Consider the following 20598-nt stretch of genomic DNA (forward strand, 5'->3'; position numbering starts at 1 on the left):
CTGGGTGGAATCTGTGCCAATTTAACTGGGCCTTCGGCAAAAGGAGAGCAGGGAGAAGGGGGCCTGGCGGGACATGGAAAAGCCTTTTAAACAGAAACAGACCATTTATTTTCGACTGTAGATATCTTCATCGCTAATACATGTGGAATATCTCAGACTTTGCAATAAATTTGGCTTGAAGGTTAACAAGATCAGGGTTAAAGATGGTAGTTTAGCACAATACCTCTGAAAAAAAGTCTGTTCAACCACTAATGTAACAGCTATCTGAAGACATTTAACACTCTTCGATCTCTCCGAAGACGAAAGGTCCTACTTTTTTCTTCAAAAAGGGATTGACATACACTAGTCTATTGAAGACTTAAGCTAAAACAGCCTCTTCGCGGACTGTTCGATTGTCCTACTATCTGTTTGCCCTGCCCTCTTTGTTAGCAGTGTGCATTAGAGGTCGACCGACTAATCGGAATGGCCGATTAATTAGGGCCGATTTCAAGTTTTCATAACAATCGGAAATCAGTGTTTTTGGTGTTTTTGGACACCGATTTGGCCGTTTAAAAAAAAAAAATTACACCTTTATTTAATCTTTATTTAACTAGGCAAGTCAGTTAAAGAACACATTCTTATTTTCAATGAGGGTGGGTTAACTGCCTCGTTCAGGAGATTTTCATCTTGTCAGCTCGGGGATCCAATCTTGCCACCTTACAGTTAACTAGTCTAACGCTATAACCACCTGCCTCTCGTTGCACTCCACAGGGAGACTGCCTGTTACGCGAATGCAGTAAGCCAAGGTAAGTTGCCTAGCTAGCATTAAACTTATCTTATAAAAAACAATCAATCAATCATAATCACTAGTTAACTACACATGGTTGATGATATTACTAGTTTATCTAGCGTGTCCTGCATTGCATATAATCTGACTGAGCATACAAGCATACAAGTATCTGACTGAGCGGTGGTAGGCAGCAGCAGGCTCGTAAGCATTCATTCAAACAGCACTTTTGTGCGTTTTGCCAGCAGCTCTTCATTGTGCATCAAGCATTGCGCTGTTTATGACTTCAAGCCTATCAACTCCCGAGATGAGGCTGGTGTAACCGATGTGAAATGGCTAGCTAGTTAGCGGGGTGCACGCTAATGGCGTTTCAAACGTCACTCGCTCTGAGACTTGGAGTGATTGTTGGGCCGCGGCTTTTGTGGAGCGATGGGTAACCCTGCTTCGAGGGTGGCTGTTGTCGTTGTGTTCCTGGTTTGAGCCCAGGGTGGAGCGGGGGGGGGGGAAGCTTTACTGTTGCACTGGCAATACTAAAGTGCCTATAAGAACATCCAATAGTCAAAATTGAACATGTTTCATTATTTATTTGAGGCTAAATTGATTTTATTGACGTATTATATTAAGTTAAAATAAGTGTTCAATCAGTATTGTTGTAATTGTCATTATTACAAATAAATAAATAAAATCGTCCGATTTAATCGTTATCAGCTTTTTTGGTCCTCCAATAATCAGTATCGGTGTTGAAAAACCATAATTGGTTGACCTCTAATGTGCATCCCGTTGATGCTGAAACATTGAGGTCGTCATTGAAAATGACTGACTAATCACATGAAAACTCATTCAAAATGCATGATGCATTCCTGTGTGATCTCCATATCAAAGAAGTGTCACTGAACGGTAATGGGAACCATCTGTCAAAATAAAGTTTGGCTGACACACACACACACACACACACACACATTATGGTATTTTCCTTTTGGCTATGTATAGCAACTGGATTTTAAGACGGGCATATTTCAGTTACTCACCCAGGAATGGTGGTTGAAAGCCTAAACCAATCCAGGGGACATTATTCTGCCCTCCATAGGAACAAAATATTTTCCACTTCATTTATTCTATTGAGATTTATCCATTGGACTCTTGAGCACAAATCCTTCCCATAGCTAAAGTCTACAACATACATACCTTTATCTCAACTCCCCCACGCTTGTGTATCCGTATTTATGCCACATCCGTTCTCTTAAACCATCCTCCACCCTAAAAAAACATCTTATTAGATGATGCCATTTCCCTCATTCGTTTGAGATTGAGACCTGAAGACCTTTGAGATATTGACAATCTTCATCTGTTCCTGACTCTGGATAGTGGATTAAAAAGACCATCAATCGACAATGATATTATTGTACAATTCTGAACATTGCTGATATACTGAGTGGCAAGTCAAGATATCTGCTGTATTTTATACCGGCCGGTTTCGGGTAGGTGTGTGTTTTTGTTACCTTCTCTCACATATCTTCAGAGAGAGGCTCAAGCCCACCCTAGTGAGGAGCTGTGCCTCCTTCTCCGCAGCTCCAGCCATGAATGGACCTTTCTCTGCACCAAGGCCAGGTGACAGGCCTGATTTACCACCACTGACCAGAAATTAAAATAGCAGGCCTGTTTGAAGTGGGCTCGCCCCACTCTCCAGCCCCCACCACGGCTCTCAGACCAGCTCTTGTCCGCAGACCGAAGTGTGGCTACGAGGGGCTTGCAGAGCATAGGGCCCCTCAGCAAGAAGGTCACAGCACTCTTAACATCTATATCCTGGGAATTGTTTTTCATACTATTTGGGCAAGTGGAGAGGCCTCACTTGAGGGACCTCAATATACTGTATTCTGGCCTGCTGACAACACAAATACAGCTATAAAGCATCTAGGACTGTTTATGTATTCTGTGCCAGGAGTGGAATGCTCCCCGAAGAGGGGGCGAAGGCGGTGTTTGGACTGCCTATCATTGTCATTGATGCAGGAAGCTTGGATGTGGTATGGGTCAAATCATTAGAAGTGGAAGTGACTTTTCAAATAACTTCCTGCTAGATATGTGGACCACTTATTTTCTAAGAACTTATTGCTTACGGGATGCATAGCCTCAACAGACTAAAATATACTTAAAATGATAGTATTTGGTTGGACTAGTGACTATTTAGATGTGTTTGTTTTGATTGCAAAGTCTCTAACACTATTGAGGCCATCTAATTGTTAAGCATATTTAGATATAGGTTATAATTAGCTAATATCTTAAAGAGGCCAGTTGCTGTTAACACCTGAGTTGGTGTTTAGACGTGCAGATTGTGCATCCGGTCTGTATTCCTGTATGCTGGCTAACCTCTGGGTCTGCGTGTTGAGTTGATACTCTGGCTGCACCGAAGACAACCATAATACCCCTGAATGCTGTATTTACCACGAGCTGTCTGACAGCCAAGCAAATTACAGGTCTATAACATCTTTGGTGCTGCACTGCAGAAATGTGACTCGAGACATGGTTGAAGAATTGGGTCTCTTTGCCTCCTCGGTGAGGGACTTTCGTATTCAGCATGGCCTCTTCCAACGATCCCGGTTTCATATACAAGATTAGTATTCCTATTTTGTTTCTGTGTAGAGAGGCATGTCGGTTCTCGTTTCGATAGAGAAGATCTTTAACTAGGTGTTAATTTGATTTAAGGAAAATAAATGCCCTGTAATTTCTGGCACGCCAATGGTTCGCCTTGCAACGGGGGGTGAAGTTTGCTAAAGACAGGGTGGTATCCCAAACTGCCGCCGACTTGCATGCCAAGAATACATTTGCAAGTACCTGATTTTACAGCGAGCTCTGTGAAAATTCCATTGGCTGAGCTTTAAATCTGTTGTGTGGACATGCTGACCAAAATGGTTCCAGACTGCACACCAGTAGCAGATACAAGTTTATTTGACGTGGCTAATAAAACGTGATTGGCATCCAGGACTGAACACATTACTGTGCAGGAGAACAGGAAATCATGGCGAGTGGGCCAAATGAGGTCACTAAGAGGTCAGTCATGGCAAGACCGAAACCAAAACAAGACTGTTCTTTCTGATAACTAGGCATGTGGTCAGGAAAAATGTCTGGCTCTTAGTTGTAAAACATGGTAGTATTTTTATCTCCATAAGTTTAATGAAGGTGCAGCTGCATGCAGTAAGGAGGTTTCATGTCGCAGTGAAACCCAGCTGTAGATATAGTGACCCATTGTGGGTCATAGAGTGAGTTGAGCATAGGCACTCGGATGTGCTCCCTTCTTAATCTCATACCACTACTAGCTCTGGCCCTCGTTCCATTCAAAGTATATCTGGAGTACAATACAGTGTTTCATTGGCTGGAAATCTCCACCCATCTGTCGCCAGGCTCTGCAGTGTTTCGTGTAAATCATCTTTGGATGTATTCCTGCAGCTCATGATGCGTTTTCATGAAGGTGGCTTGATAGGACTGTTGGATGGTAGACTGTAACGCTAGGCCGTACTGAAGGGCCTTGAGTATATCCCTTTCGGTGTAATCTTCGTTTGCGCTCAGCTCTCATTCAGTAAACCCAACAGGTCTAACTGGAAGGTCTCCTCTCCCATGTTTCAAATTGAAGGTGAGGACAAGTTCGGGCAAAAAAAAACTGTTCATGCTTGTGTCGCCAGGATAACCACTCTGCAAGTTAATTGTTTTGAATGTGCATGTAATTGTTTTCCAGTTGCACGTTTGATGCCGCTTCTCATTTTCAGGGTGCCCGTGCATGGACAAAAAAATGGCATAGGAATTGGAGGGAGAAATTCTGTATCAATTACATAATTACGCTTCTCCCAACAAATAAACCCGACTGCGGGTAGGCTACAGTTTGCTTCACACTGCCTTAATAAATACCAACTACCATCTGCATTTCCTTTCTCAATAACAACTGTACTACAGCATCTTTCCACTGTTCACTAACATTTACCTAATGTAAATCAATATTGGAGAAGGCAGCAAACAGTTTTCAAAAGGAAAAAGGCAACTGGAGCTTTGGAGAAAAAAAACATATTTTTCTACAGATGGTTTAAGCAGTCCTCTCGTTCCACGTACTTGTGTTTGGAAGGATGCCGTTTTGGCTTTTGGAGCCAAGACCTCTGCAGCTGTTGTACAGGCGTTTGTCGAGTGGGGGTTTACAGCAGGCTAGAGGAGATGAGCTTGGCTTTCTGTTTATCTTTTGGATCTTATGAATTAAAGATGGTGGATCGCTAAGAACTCGATACATTTGAGATGCTGACGCTCAGAACCAGGTCCGTGGGCCAGAACCTGTAACCCCCCCCCACTCCAAACACACGTACACACACCCTGCCTCATTTGTCATCTGAAAACAGTTCCTCATTGTAAATAGGGCCGTGTCTCTCCTGGCTACTATCCAGTTTCGTAACGAGCAGCAGCTGGCTCCGAGGCCTGTACTCGGGGCTGCATCCCTTGCCCTGATGAATGCATCAGTTGTTAGTTGTTTAGCAGTCCCTCTCTGTTCAGACCTTCGCCGTCCATGCTCGTACTGTTGCAGCCCCCCAGTTAGAATTTACTGTGGTTCCAGTTGACCTGGAAAAGTGTCAAGGCCAGGCATCATGTCCTACCCTGCAGTTAAATGAAAACAATCTTCTTGGAAGATGTGTGCAACGTTAGTCACGTTCATTGTGTAGCTAGTGACCACGTCTGCTACTGCAAGTTCCTCTCATTGCGCCTGTGCTTATCTGTGCCACGTGAGGAGAACAATGATAATGCCATGACTGCACAGCAGAGTTTCAGGCCATATGAAGTGATGTCTGTGATGGCTCAAGTGGAAATTGTAGGTCAGCTTCCTCCATTTATAGTAATTGAATGAAAAGGCCTCTTTGGCATGTTCAGACTGGAGGCCCCTGCTTGTTCATTTCTTTCTTTCCCTTTCTATGGGCCTCTGGAAATATTTTTAAAGGGTTTTCAAGGCTAATGCTCTATTTCAAGATGGCCGCGGTTAACTCGCTGTCTCTCTTTTCCTCCTCTTGGGTTTTCCACACCACAAAGTGTTCATAATTTACATATGATCAATTTTGTGGGAACTGTGGGAGGCCACTAATCTCAAAACTGTAGGAGAGGAGGAGTTTATTCGTTAATCATTGTCTGAATAGAGATCTACGATCTCCTGGGCAGTGTAGTCTGATTCACTGATACTCTCTTGGTGGGTAATGCACATCTAAATTAAACATTGAGACAACCCTTGAAAACAACATGCTGAGGCAAAGGCTCCCGGCTGGCTAAAATGGACTTTTAGGTCATCTGTCCTAGATATCGTTCAGCCCCCCTCTTAATGGCCTCTTCCTTTCGGCCAGTGGGTTTCCTGTCTCAGCTGAAGGCATCCAGAATGCTTAGTGGAGAATCAGTCTGAGGTGGAGCAGGAGATCACAGGGCCTGGGAGAGGCAGTGGAAAATGCTCTGTTGCTAAAAACATTGACTGACACTGAGGCTTTGGGTCACTGGGTTATTATAATCCTACTGTACTCTGTTGGTGGTGACTGCATGGTGTAGGACAGATTAGATGCGTTGTTTTTCGTCGTTTCCGGGATAGCTCGGAATGGTAACGTTCCACAGGTAGCCACCGCAAATGTTTTTGTTAATTAGGGCTGACAGTTTAGAACATAATTAGTCATTAAAAAAACATTATTTCTTTATATTCCTCAGGGATAGGTTTCTCACACGTGTTTGAGTACTGCCAGGTTCATGTATCGAAAGCTACAATGGCGATGATTAGAGGGGTACCTACTAGTGGTGTGAACACTTTAAACGTTTAAACGAAGTTTGGATCCTTAACGTTAAGAAAAAACCCTAATCTCAGGAACAATGTTTCCCCCATATAATTAAAATCACGGTGCAGTTATCACAAAACATATTATATTTGGTGTTATAGCCTAACTAGACTGGGGACAGTTGTGTATATTTAAATACAACCAGAGAGAAAGAGGCTGACTTTAGGCTACTTTGGTGAATTTCCGAGGCATGCACGACAAGACATTGCGCGATGCATAGTACCAAGACATATGCACTTGGTTCTGCCTGCTCCTCCTCTCTCCCCCTCACACTGGGCTACCTGCTCTTTCCCTTTGCTAATGACACAAGTGTGTGTTCAGTCTTCGGTCTGTTGCCTGTAGGATATCTGGGACCGATGTCACCGGGATACAGAGGTATCTTCAGGACAGTCTTGCGAGTACGGGGTACTCTTCATTACTGGGTGGGTGGCAGGGCCGGCTATGGCGCAGATTGACGAGGTCGGCATTTTCTGTGCTAAACTGACCTCCAACAACATGTAAAGCCTCACTAAAGTTTTTTTTCTCAACCAGTGGCATATGGGCTTTTTAGGTGAGTGCTGATGCCATAAGCAGTGCCCACTTTCTCAAAGGCAGGGCCACAAAATATTTTGCTTGTCCATTCCCAGTGTGCCTCTCTGTTGGATACACGCATCGCTGTGGCGCTCCACCAGCGTTCCGTCCAAAAAATGATTTAACATAAATCACGTAGCAGATATAGGATATTGTAGAGTATGTGGCCTTTTCTGTAGTCTACAGGATGGAGATAAAATGTATGATAATGTAACGAGGTGTACACTTTTTACAGCACGCAGATTTCTCAGATCAAAGTACCTAAACTAAATGGCGCCCAATCAAATATAAAAATGCACTGAAATTGTAACAAACAACATATCTTGAAAACAGGACAGGTCAAAGGAAAATGGACAATATGGACAATCGGGCTACTCACAACTGTTGTCCAGGAGTTTCCTCCTGTGGGCTAAATTGTCATAATCATTGGTTTCGAGATTGTATCCGTACATTTTTGACGAGCTGATCATAGTGAAAAGGAAAATACACTGCTCAAAAAAATAAAGGGAACACTTAAACAACACAATGTAACTCCAAGTCAATCACACTTCTGTGTAATCAAACTGTCCACTTAGGAAGCAACACTGATTGACAATACATTTCACATGCTGTTGTGCAAATGGAATAGACAACAGGTGGAAATTATAAGCGATTAGCAAGACACCCCCAATAAAGGAGTGGTTCTGAAGGTGGTGACCACAGACCACTTCTCAGTTCCTATGCTTCCTGGCTAATGTTTTGGTCACTTTTGAATGCTGGCGGTGCTTTCACTCTAGTGGTAGCATGAGACGGAGTCTACAACCCACACAAGTGGCTCAGGTAGTGCAGCTCATCCAGGATGGCACATCAATGCGAGCTGTGGCAAGAAGGTTTGCTGTGTCTGTCAGCGTAGTGTCCAGAGCATGGAGGCGCTACCAGGAGACAGGCCAGTACATCAGGAGATGTGGAGGAGGCCGTAGGAGGGCAACAACCCAGCAGCAGGACCGCTACCTCCGCCTTTGTGCAAGGAGGAGCACTGCCAGAGCCCTGCAAAATGACCTCCAGCAGGCCACAAATGTGCATGTGTCTGCTCAAACGGTCAGAAACAGACTCCATGAAGGCCTGACGTCTACAAGTGGGGGTTGTGCTTACAGCCCAACACCGTGCAGGACGTTTGGCATTTGCCAGAGAACACCAAGATTGGCAAATTCGCCACTGGCGCCCTGTGCTCTTCACAGATGAAAGCAGGTTCACACTAAGCACGTGACAGACGTGACGGAGTCTGGAGACGCCGTGGAGAACGTTCTACTGCCTGCAACATCCTCCAGCATGACCGGTTTGGCAGTGGGTCAGTCATGGTGTAGGGTGGCATTTCTTTGGGGGGCCGCACAGCCCTCCATGTGCTCACCAGAGGTAGCCTGACTGCCATTAGGTACCGAGATGAGATCCTCAGACCTCTTGTGAGACCATATGCTGGTGCAGTTGGCCCTGGGTTCCTCCTAATGCAAGACAATGCTAGACCTCATGTGGCTGGAGTGTGTCAGCAGTTCCTGCAAGAGGAAGGCATTGATGCTATGGACTGGCCCGCCCGTTCCCCAGACCTGAATCCAATTGAGCACATCTGGGACATCATGTCGCGCTCCATCCACCAACGCCACGTTGCACCACAGACTGTCCAGGAGTTGGCGGATGGAGCGCGACATGATGTCCCAGATGTGCTCAATTGGATTCAGGTCAGGGGAACGGGCGGGCCAGTCCATAGCATCAATGCCTTCCTCTTGCAGGAACTGCTGACATACTCCAGCCACATGAGGTCTAGCATTGTCTTGTATTAGGATGCTTTAGTCCAGGTCTGGGAGGAGATCCCTCAGGAGACCACACCTCATCAGGAGCATGCCCAGGCATTGTAGCGAGGTCATACATTTACATTTAAGTCATTTAGCAGACGCTCTTATCCAGAGCGACTTACAAATTGGTGCTTTCACCTTATGACATCCAGTGGAACAGCCACTTTACAATAGTGCATCTAGGTCTTTTAAGGGGGGAGGGGAGAAGGATTACTTTATCCTATCCTAGGTATTCCTTAAAGAGGTGGGGTTTCAGGTGTCTCCGGAAGGTGGTGATTGACTCCGCTGTCCTGGCGTCGTGAGGGAGTTTGTTCCACCATTGGGGGGCCAGAGCAGCGAACAGTTTTGACTGGGCTGAGCGGGAACTGTACTTCCTCAGTGGTAGGGAGGCGAGCAGGCCAGAGGTGGATGAACGCAGTGCCCTTGTTTGGGTGTAGGGCCTGATCAGAGCCTGGAGGTAGTGAGGTGCCGTTCCCCTCACAGCTCCGTAGGCAAGCACCATGGTCTTGTAGCGGATGCGAGCTTCAACTGGAAGCCAGTGGAGAGAGCGGAGGAGCGGGGTGACGTGAGAGAACTTGGGAAGGTTGAACACCAGACGGGCTGCGGCGTTCTGGATGAGTTGTAGGGGTTTAATGGCACAGGCAGGGAGCCCAGCCAACAGCGAGTTGCAGTAATCCAGACGGGAGATGACAAGTGCCTGGATTAGGACCTGCGCCGCTTCCTGTGTGAGGCAGGGTCGTACTCTGCGGATGTTGTAGAGCATGAACCTACAGGAACGGGCCACCGCCTTGATGTTATTTCATACAGGCACGTGGAGGCCACACACACTACTGAGCCTCATTTTGACTTGTTTTAAGGACATTACATCAAAGTTGGATCAGCCTGTAGTGTGGTTTTCCACTTTAATTTTGAGTGTGACTCCAAATCCAGACCTCCGTGTGTTGATAAATTTGATTTCCATTGATAATATTTGTGTGATTTCATTGTCAGCACATTCAACTATGTAATGAAAAAAGTATTTAATAAGAATATTTAATTCATTCAGATCCAGGATGTGTTATTTTAGTGTTCCCTTTATTTTTTGGAGCAGTGTACTTCTGCATTTCTCACTGTGTAAACACATAGGCTCAGGATAACTCCTGGTGAAGTTGGGTAGCTGATATTCAGAGCTTAAATGGCCAAATGAATTAGTCACAGGAATCAGGATGAATAAAGCCAATGCAACAGCCTGTTTTACAAACGGTGGGCCTACCACGTGGATTAGCATTCATAAAATTCCATTGCAGGCCGACACTGTAGGCTACACCAGATTATGCATGGGCCGACGTCTTTTGGACGTCTTTTTTTGGTCCTGGCCGTCATTTTTTGTTTGTTGGTGTTCAACAAACGTTGGGCCTACCACATGGATGGGCATTAGTAAAATAATACGTACTTTCAACATCCATAAAAGACACCTTTTCAACCTCCTGGGAAATATGCATTCTAAATGTCCGGAAAATACATATTTGATTTGATTTCTTTTCAACGTCATTTTTCTTATAGGGACTATTGTAATTTTACATACATTACATTTAAGTCATTTAGCAGACGCTCTTATCCAGAGCGACTTACAAATTGGTGCATTCACCTTATGACATCCAGTGGAACAGTAGTGCATCTAAATCTTTTAAGGGGGGGGGGGGGGTGAGAGGGATTACTTTAACCTATCCTAGGTATTCCTTAAAGAGGTGGGGTTTCAGGTGTCTCCGGAAGGTGGTGATTGACTCCGCTGTCCTGGCGTCGTGAGGGAGTTTGTTCCACCATTGGGGGGCCAATTTTGCAGGGGGTGGCAATGTGTTTGTCTCGCCTAGGGCGGCAGAACGGCCAGGACCAGCCCTAGTGGGTTGGGGTTGTTTTTGTTTCATAATATGAAATTGCAGCTACATGTAGCCTGTATCGATTACCCTTTTCAGATATAATGGATTGTGGTCCGTCAAAACGCCTCAGGTACAACATGTTTGTTTGTCTGTTAGGGTAGGCAACATTACGGCTTTTTAAATGCCGGCACGAAACCTCCTCTGGAGATATGAACAGCATTTGTAAAGTAATGCTGCTTCTGAAGCGGGACTAACTTCCATCACTAGGCGACCATAACTGTCAATCAAATCATCTCAAGCTGCTGCACGCAGCCTGCCTGCTGCCTGCCGGCAGACCACACTCCTAGAAAAGTACTTAGAAATTCTTTAAATACCTCGACTTACCAATACATTTAGTAGAAAGAGAGCACATGTTGCTACACTGCCATTAAAAACAGCACACAAAACACAGCAGCACATCAATCAGCAACATTTATTGTTGTCAGGGAAACAATAGAACATTATATGCCGGAGCAGAATTCTACTGTCTGAAAAGATACAGACTCTTCTGATGCGGCACCTTTTTTAATTACCTGAAAAGTTATCGATTGTCGCTATTGACATGTTACTGTAGCTGTGTTCTATGTCTCCAAAGGGTCGCGGTATATATAACTTCATTGCCCGGTCATACATACACTACCGTTCAAAAGTTTGGGGTCAATTAGAAATGTCCTTGTTTTTTAAAGAAAAGCACATTTTTCGTCCATTAAAATAACATAAAATGTATCAGAAATACAGTGTCAACATTGTTAATGTTGTAAATTATTATTTTAGCTGGAAACGGCAGATTTTTTTTAATGGAATATCTACGTAGGCGTACAGAGGCCCATTATCAGCAACCATCACTCCTGTGTTCCAATGGCATGTTGTGTTAGCTAATCCAAGTTTATCATTTCAAAAGGCTAATTGATCATTAGAAAACCATTTTGCAATTATGTTAGCAGAGCTAAAAACATTGCTGATTAAAGAAGCAATAAAACTGGCCTTCTTTAGACTAGTTGAGTATCTGGAGCATCAGCATTTGTGGGTTCGATTACAGGCTCAAAATCCCAGAAACAAAGAACTTTCTTCTGAAACTCGTCAGTCTATTCTTGTTCTGAGAAATTATGACTACTCAATGCTAGAATTTTATTTGTTTTTTTATTTATTTGACCTTTATTTAACTAGGCAAGTCAGTTAAGAACAATGTCTTATTTTCAATGACGGCCTAGGAACAGTGAGTTAACTGCCTGTTCAGGGGCAGAACGACAGATTTGTACCTTGTCAGCTCGGGGATTTGAACTTGCAACCTTTCGGTTATTAGTCCAACACTAACCACTAGGCTACCCTGCCAATTGCCAAGAAACTGAAGTTCTCGTACAACGCTGTGTACTTCTCACTTCACAGAACAGCCAAACTGGCTCTAACCAGAATAGAAAGAGGAGTGGGAGGCCCTGGAACACAACTTAGCAAGAGGACAAGTACATTAGAGTGTCTAGTTTGAGAAACAGACGCCTCACAAGTCCTCAATTGGCAGCTTCATTAAAAAGTACCTGCAAAATACCAGTCTCAACGTCAACAGTGAAGAGGCGACTCCGGAATGCTGGCCTTTTAGGCAGAAGAAAAAGCCATTTCCAGCTACAGTAGTCATTTCCAACATTAACAATGTCTACACTGTATTTCTGATCAATTTATTTTATTTTATTTCCCCAGTCTATTTTTATTTCAAAAACAAGAACATTTCTAAGTGACCCCAAACTTTTGAATGGTAATGTACGTAATAAGACCAAATTTGTACAAGATAAGATAATTTCTTATTGCTTAAATTTGTATTTCTTTTGCAGTTTAAACTTTAAGCAAAATTGTCCATTTGTAACATCCCTAGACCCTACCACCCCATTTTGCTACTGGTGTGGCTACATTTCCCCTGTTTGGGGTAAGATTTCATAGTCTTCTTTCTGTACAAAACCATTCATGGAGGGAACTACTCCTCAGGCTTTGCGACAGTTTGAGACTTGTACACAGAGAAACTTTGATTATATAATCCAAGCAATCCAGTTTAGAATACTTACTGCACTGATTGATTATAGGCATGTTAATTTTGTCTAAATATTGTCATTAGTCTCTCAGATCCCCATTTTGTAGTGTTTGGTTTATTTATCATTGAGGGTGTTTAAGGTAGCGTAATTTAAGATGCACATTTTAATTAACCGGTTATCCTAACCCAGACAGCAGTAAATGAGCCCATTTCTTCAGGAAACATTTAGAAGCAGCTTGTTTTTCATGATATAGGTAATTAGATAAAACAAAAGAATGTTTTACTCGTTTCCCACAGCAGGAGGCGAGTTTAGAATTGAGAAAAATCACAACAGCATTGAACAATTCTCCGCCGAGTCCCCGTCCCCCATCAGGCCTGAGACCATGGAAACAGTAAATAAAACTATCCCCTGCCCTTGAGTGTGTAGTCTGATCTGACTGCTCTAACCTGGAGAAAGTTACCCCTTTATGTCTGGGAAAGGATTGCTACTGCACATTAGTGGTAATTAATTAAGACCCCCATGGTGATTTCTTCCTAAAGGTCTGTGCTGGTAGCATGTAGTCTGTTAATGTGTGCAACAATAGAGTTGTCTTATGGCCATTTGTATGCTATGAAATGGAAATAGCTCTTCCAGGGGTCTACTTTGTGTTTTTCTCTCAAATATGTGAGGAGAGGCCTTTTAAATAATTAGTTGGGCCTTGAGCTGTAAAGGGACAATCTGCAGTTGTTACATCCATTTTTTGGACGTATAAGTTAATGATATGTACCCATTGATTCTTGACGAATATAGCTATTAATGCCTCATGAGCTTAGTTCGTACCCCACCAGAACCCAAAATATAAGCTTATTTTACTGCACTGTTTGTTAACAAAGTATATGTAAACAAACACTATATAGACTCAAAACATGTTTTAAACTATATTGTTGATATCAAGGACGGTCCTTGCATCCATAGCGCTGGCCATGAATTTGAGAGTGGATACTTTTCTCCAGCACCATCCCTCAGTTTTTGACCGAAAACGGGCAGGGAGTGTGCTTAGTCATTGTTTCAACTGCTGATTGCCCCTTTAAATATATTGATATGTAGATAAATGTCTTTCTTCTATACTTTTGCAATCGTATTGATATTTCTTTAGTTAAATGTATGGCTGGGATGATAATGTACTGCGCTTTCTTAGGAGAATCAAAGGTCTTCTGCATCAAATACCCCTCTGGAGCATCAATTACACCAGCTTTGTTTTCCATAGTCCTTCACAAAAGATCTGTCATACTGATGCTGAACTGATTACTGATTACTCTGCCAGAGACCAGGGTCATGCTCTCCATTCTTTTGAATGGTTTTTATTTTTAACAACATGGCTTCACCACTAATTAGTCTGTGCCTTAGGAAATTAAAGGTTGGCGTAATAGAATTCTTCAAAGGTAAAAGATCAATGGGAAAATGGAGTGACTAAATTCTGAAGGTCAGATATCTATTTGAGAATATAAGGGCATCGTGTAAAAAAGGAATTAGTCACCTTCGTATGATCACTATGAGCGCTCAACTCAGTGGAAAGACTAATTATGCCCTCTCTGTATTACGTTGATAAACTGTAACACAGCCATATTAATCTTGGAAATGTGTTGAAAGAAGTTGATGTTTAATTCATTGCTTTTGATGTGGTAAACGAATAGTTTATTTTTTTTCTTCTCTTTTCTAGGATTCCGTAAAATTAGCCTGGACGACCTTCGCAAGGCCTACATCGTCAAGGACGTGCAGCAGTACATCCTCCACCGGCTCGACCAGGAGGAGGCCCTTCGCCAGCACCTCACCAAGGAAACGGCCGAGATGCTCAACCAGCTGCACATCAAAAGCAGCGGCTGCTTCCTGTACCTGGAGCGCGTGCTGGACGGGGTGGTGGAGAACTTCATCGTGCTGCGAGAGATCCGCGACATCCCCGGCACGCTCAATGGCCTCTACTTGTGGCTCTGCCAAAGGCTGTTTGTTCGGAAGCAGTTTGCCAAAGTCCAGCCTATTCTCAACGTGATCCTTGCAACCTGCAGGCCACTTACTTTCAAGGAGCTTTACCATGCTGTCTGGACCAAAAACATGACTCTCACCATGGAGGACTTTCAGAAGAAGATGGACATCCTCTCCAAGTTGTTGGTTGATGGCCTCAGAGGTACTAGGATCCTCTTTCACTACAGTTTTGCCGAGTGGCTCCTGGATGTTAAGCATTGTACACAAAAGTACTTGTGTAATGCAGCGGAGGGACATAGGATGGTGGCGATGAGTTACACTTGCAGGGCCAAGCAGCTCAAACCGCTGGAGGTGCAGGAGTTTGCCCTGCATCTGATCAACTCCAACTTGCAGATAGAGCCTTTCAACTTGGCTCTTTGGATGGTGTGGAATGGTACACCCGCCAAAGACTCTCTTTCCATCTCCATACCTAAAGAGCAGGAGGTGCTGCAGCTTCTAGTCAAAGCTGGAGCTCACGTCAACAACGACGACGACCATGCCTCTTGCATAGTGCAGCAGGCACTGGAGAGAGAGGATTCGATTCGGACGTTGCTAGACAATGGAGCCTCTGTGAACCAATGTGACTCTAGCGGGAGAACTTTGCTGGCCAATGCAGCATACAGTGGAAACCTGGATGTGGTGAACTTTCTCATATCCAGAAGAGCAAACATGGAGATGGAGGACAACCATGGACAAACGTCACTTACTCTTGCGGCAAGACAAGGGCACACTAAGGTCGTAAACTGCCTCATCGGCTGTGACGCAAACATCAATCACACAGACCACGATGGGTGGACCGCCCTTAGGTCTGCAGCCTGGGGTGGGCATTCGGAGGTGGTGTCTGCTCTCCTCTACGCCGGTGCCAAAGTTGACTGTGCTGATGCCGACAGCAGAACGGCCTTAAGAGCCGCAGCTTGGGGAGGTCATGAAGACATCGTGCTGAACCTCCTCCAACACGGGGCAGAAGTCAACAAAGCAGACAATGAAGGAAGGACGGCTCTCATTGCAGCGGCATACATGGGGCACAGAGAAATCGTAGAGCACCTCTTGGAGCACGGGGCAGAGGTGAACCATGGTGATGCGGACGGAAGGACAGCCCTCTCAGTTGCTGCTCTCTGTGTGCCTGCCAGTAAAGGCCATGCCTCTGTCGTAAGCCTCCTCATTGACAGGGGTGCAGAGGTGGACCACTGCGACAAAGACTGCATGACCCCCCTCCTTGTGGCTGCATATGAAGGACATGTGGACGTAGTTGATCTGCTGCTGGAAGGTGGAGCTGACGTGGATCACACTGACAACAATGGCCGAACGCCTCTTCTTGCGGCAGCGTCCATGGGCCATGCCTCTGTTGTCAATACCCTGCTTTTCTGGGGTGCAGCTGTAGACAGCATCGACAGTGAAGGAAGGACTGTTCTGAGCATAGCATCCGCTCAAGGGAACGTAGAGGTGGTCCGAACTCTGCTGGACAGAGGGCTGGATGAGAATCACAGAGATGACGCAGGCTGGACCCCACTGCACATGGCCTCATTTGAGGGTCACCGGCAAGTATGCGATGCCCTCATTGAGCAAGGTGCCCGATGCACAGAGGTGGATAACGATGGTCGAATACCCCTGATATTGTCTGCGCAAGAGGGTCACTATGACTGTGTCCATATTCTTCTGGAAAACAAGTCTTGCATCGACCAAAGAGGATATGATGGGAGGAATTCTCTCAGGGTGGCTGCACTGGAAGGCCACAGGGATATTGTTGAACTGTTGCTGAGTCATGGCGCTGATATAGACTGTAAAGACGCAGACGGACGCCCAACATTATACATATTGGCACTTGAGAATCAACTAGCAATGGCAGAGTACTTCCTGGAAAATGGGGCCAATGTGGAAGTCAGCGACACAGAGGGAAGGACGGCACTCCACGTGTCCTGCTGGCAAGGGCATGTAGAAATGGTCAGGATGCTGATCAACTATCATGCCGATGTGAACTCTTGTGACAACGAGAAGCGATCCGCCCTCCAGTCAGCGGCTTGGCAAGGCCACACAAAGGTTGTGCGGTTCTTGATTGACAATGGCACTCACGTGGATCACACATGTAATCAGGGGGCAACAGCGCTTGGCATTGCTGCCCAAGAGGGGCACAGAGATGTAGTGCAGATCCTTCTGGAGCATGGCGCTGACCCCAACCACGCAGACCAGTTCGGACGCACAGCCATGCGAGTGGCTGCAAAAGGGGGGCATTCAATGATCATCAAACTTCTTGAGAAGTATGGGGCCTCAAGTCTTAATGGCTGTAGTCCTTCGCCAGTACACACTATGGAGCAGAAAACCCCAATCTCTGTAGCTGGGAAAATGCAGTCTCTCACAATTAAATCCAACAGCTCTGGCAGCACAGGAGCTGGAGACATGCAGTCATCTGGACGTGGTCTACAGAACGGTCCTGTCCACGCCTTCAGCTCCCCTTCAGAATCTCCTGACTCTACCGTGGACAGACAGAAATCCTCTCTCTCAAATAATTCCCTCAAAAGTTCTAAAAACTCACTGAGAACCACCTCGTCCACCGCGACTGCACAGACTGTGCCCATAGATAGTTTCCACGGAATGACCTTCACCGAGCAAATCCAGCAACACTCTCTGCCTCGCAGTCGGAGCCGACAGTCCATCGTCTCACCTTCCTCCACCACCAAGTCCATTGGACATCATCAGGGGTCTCCATCAAGTGAATTTGACTGGGCTCAGGTTAAGCCAGGTCTCAAGTCGACCAAAGGGAATAAGCCTGGAAATGACACATCCAACGGCAAAGGGGGGTCAGGAGACAAGAAAAGGCTCAAGAGCATTGGCTCAACCCAGGGTCAGGAATATGAGATGACCCAGTTTGATAAGAGGACTGCGCTCAACAAGTCTGTAGCGAAGATTGCAGTGAAGGATCCTCATTGTAAGATCATGGTTGGCGGCTCCACCCAGCCAGATGGGGGACTGACCCAAGAGCAGTTATTCATCCAACAGCAGAGCATTGCAGAGAAGAAGCGAAATGGAATTATGACCAACCCCAACTACCATCTTCAGGGCAATCAGGTTTTTCTCGGGAGGGTTTCTGTCCCAAGGACTGTACAGAATAGAGGGCACCAGGATGTCCTGGAGAACTACCCTATAGGGGAGACTGAATTAAGCCTTAAACAAGCACTGAAACTGCAGATAGAAGGATCAGACCCTGGGTTTAACTACAAAAAGGAGACACCATTATAGCTGGTAAGTTTTCATTCTCAAACGAATCTGATGTAATTAGAATGTACATTTTTTTCCTAAGCATTAACCACCAGCTATAGAGTTATTCTAATGTTCAACATAATTGTTTTACTCATTATATTAGAAGTAGATCAGGTCAGACATGCTTTATTTTCATTACGATTTTAAACGGGTTCGTCGTGAAGATAGTAGAAGTATATATCCAGGGATGGTATGTAGGCTGAAAAATCAGAATCCCTGTATGCTATTATGAATGTCTTTATATTACTTCTAGGATTCATGGCCACATTGTTGATACAGTATGCTGTTATTAAATGACAATTGAATGACTCACTCACCACTACTGAAAACACTGTCTTGTCAATATTTTATTACGGTCCATTGACCTATCATTTAGTAGAACTCAAACTTACGCGAATGATGGATTTCAAAGAATGCACTTTTCTGGCCTAAAAGACGACCATTTTTTCCCCAACTCAGCACTAACACAAATCATTTCCATTACCATTTCAGATGTCTTGAATGCCATTCGTCACGGAGACATCGGGAGGGAATGTGCCAAAGCAACTTTTTTTTCCCCCCATCTGCATAAGAAATGATAAAATAAATAAAAATCCACTCTCTCAAGTGGAACACCTCAGAAAACCTAGGAAAGAATGTTGATCGCTGCACAAGGCCTAGATGAACTGATACTTCAATGTGCCTACATCTGTTACAGCCTTCTCAGTGTAATCATGCACACTATCGTTTTAATGTATTGATATTTAATATGCAGTGTATGCACTTTTTACATAGAGAAAATGACAAACATGTATTTGTTCAGCCTCCCCTTTATGCTCCTGTGTTTCAAACTAATTGTTCCAAAAAAAATTCATACATTGTTTTTGTGTTATACTGTATGTTTGTTTTTGTTGTCCTGCCTGCAATCATACACACCGACAGCAATGTACCGCTGAGTGCATCATCACATCTTACCAGAGGACATCAAGATAATCGATGACACAGGATAATGTTATGCGCATTGGTACTCTGCCTTCCTGAAGACCCCAAATAATCTGTGTTAACCTCGTTCGGTGTACTAAACATATGCTGTGTGTAATATGTTAATAGCTAAGGCAATTTACTATACAAGTATAACCAACCATATTTATTTAGGAAAAAGCCACTTTAAGTTGTATTGTATGCACTATCATGGTGCTGTGTTCAAAAGTTGCCTGCAGTTCTTTTGGACTCCATTTTGGTCGTCTTGATACTATTTTCTTTGCTATGTGTATTGTAGTGTTAAAGATACCTAAGGGAGAGAGTTAATTGAAAACGTTAAACCCATGTGACTTCATTTTGTCCCTGTGGGACTTTTCATGTTTTTTTTGGTGTGCATTTGAAAATGATTAAAATAACCATTGTGTATACTGTCAACTACGGAGGTTGGGGCTTAAATGCAAAAGTCTGAAGCGAAAGCGGCATTCGAGTGCATTGGTTGGTGGAATTATTACTATTATAACCTGCAATTCAAGAAACAAAATTCAAACTTTGTTTCCCCTATTATTGCAGTGTCGCTTATATTTTGATAATTGACGTATATTTCGGAGCAAGACGCACACACACAAAAAGACGGCTTACGGTTCACTCGTCACGGCTTCACTGAGTAGGAGACCTCAATAATATTATGGTTTTAAAGGATGGTTTGAAATGTATACCTGTCTAGCCAAAGTTGGAACAAAGCATTTTTTTCCTTCTTCTCTTGAGCGGCTGCATGTCAGTTAACCCAGCAGTAGCTCCGCCGAAGAGGGAGGGGCTTGAAGATGGTGCTCTCGGATTGCAAACATCTGTTTTTCATGGACTATGTGGGGGGCTGTGTGAGCATTTGTGTGTCATATTTTTTATTTTTTTGCAGGCTTTTCACAATGTTAACAGTGAGAAGGGGGGGGGGGGGGGGGAAGCCGTCACATACATACTGTATAAACCCAAGTCGAAGCCCTCCGCTCTCCAGTACAGCTTGAAGGTGTGCTATGAAGGTATAAAGGAAGAAGGACTCATTTTTAGGATCAATTCTGGACAGTATTCAAACTTCTTTCGCCATCTCTCAAACCTCTTGTTTTGAATTGACCCTAAACTGATTGTAAATAACTTACTTACTTATGTACATTGAACTTTTCATTTCAAAAATGTATTTCCTGTACTATATTAAGCAGAATGGTCTGATGTATATTAAAGTGCTTAATAAACATATTTGCTTTACTGCTGGAAAATGACAGGTTCTCTATTGTTACATCATTGTAATTGAATTATTACCGTTTGTATCCTTTAAATCACTGTACAACTGAGCAGACACTTAACAGAGATCCATACTATGCCATGTCTATGCCCTATTGGCTAACCTTACATCGAAGGCCATTACATGCATCCCTAAGCATTAAGCAACCATTAACCCAACATTTTGATCGATTGATCGTCAAATAA

General features: G+C 44.2%; 1 protein-coding gene across 2 annotated transcripts in view; it reads left to right on the top strand.

The window, feature by feature from the left end:
• The window catches only part of LOC115129516 (ankyrin repeat domain-containing protein 50-like), a 40237-nt gene extending 19847 nt beyond the window's left edge, over positions 1-20390 (top strand). For both annotated transcript variants that reach the window (XM_065018670.1, XM_029659935.2), the window contains exons 4-5: positions 14606-18141; positions 18652-20390. In XM_065018670.1, the coding sequence (XP_064874742.1) occupies positions 14606-18138 (3533 nt within the window). In that variant the 3' untranslated portion in view covers positions 18139-18141; positions 18652-20390. The remainder of the gene's footprint in view (positions 1-14605; positions 18142-18651) is intronic.
• The last annotated feature ends 208 nt before the right edge of the window (positions 20391-20598 follow it).

The sequence above is a fragment of the Oncorhynchus nerka genome, linkage group LG5, assembly GCF_034236695.1.
Source record: "Oncorhynchus nerka isolate Pitt River linkage group LG5, Oner_Uvic_2.0, whole genome shotgun sequence".
In the NCBI taxonomy this organism is placed as follows: Eukaryota; Metazoa; Chordata; class Actinopteri; order Salmoniformes; family Salmonidae; genus Oncorhynchus; species Oncorhynchus nerka.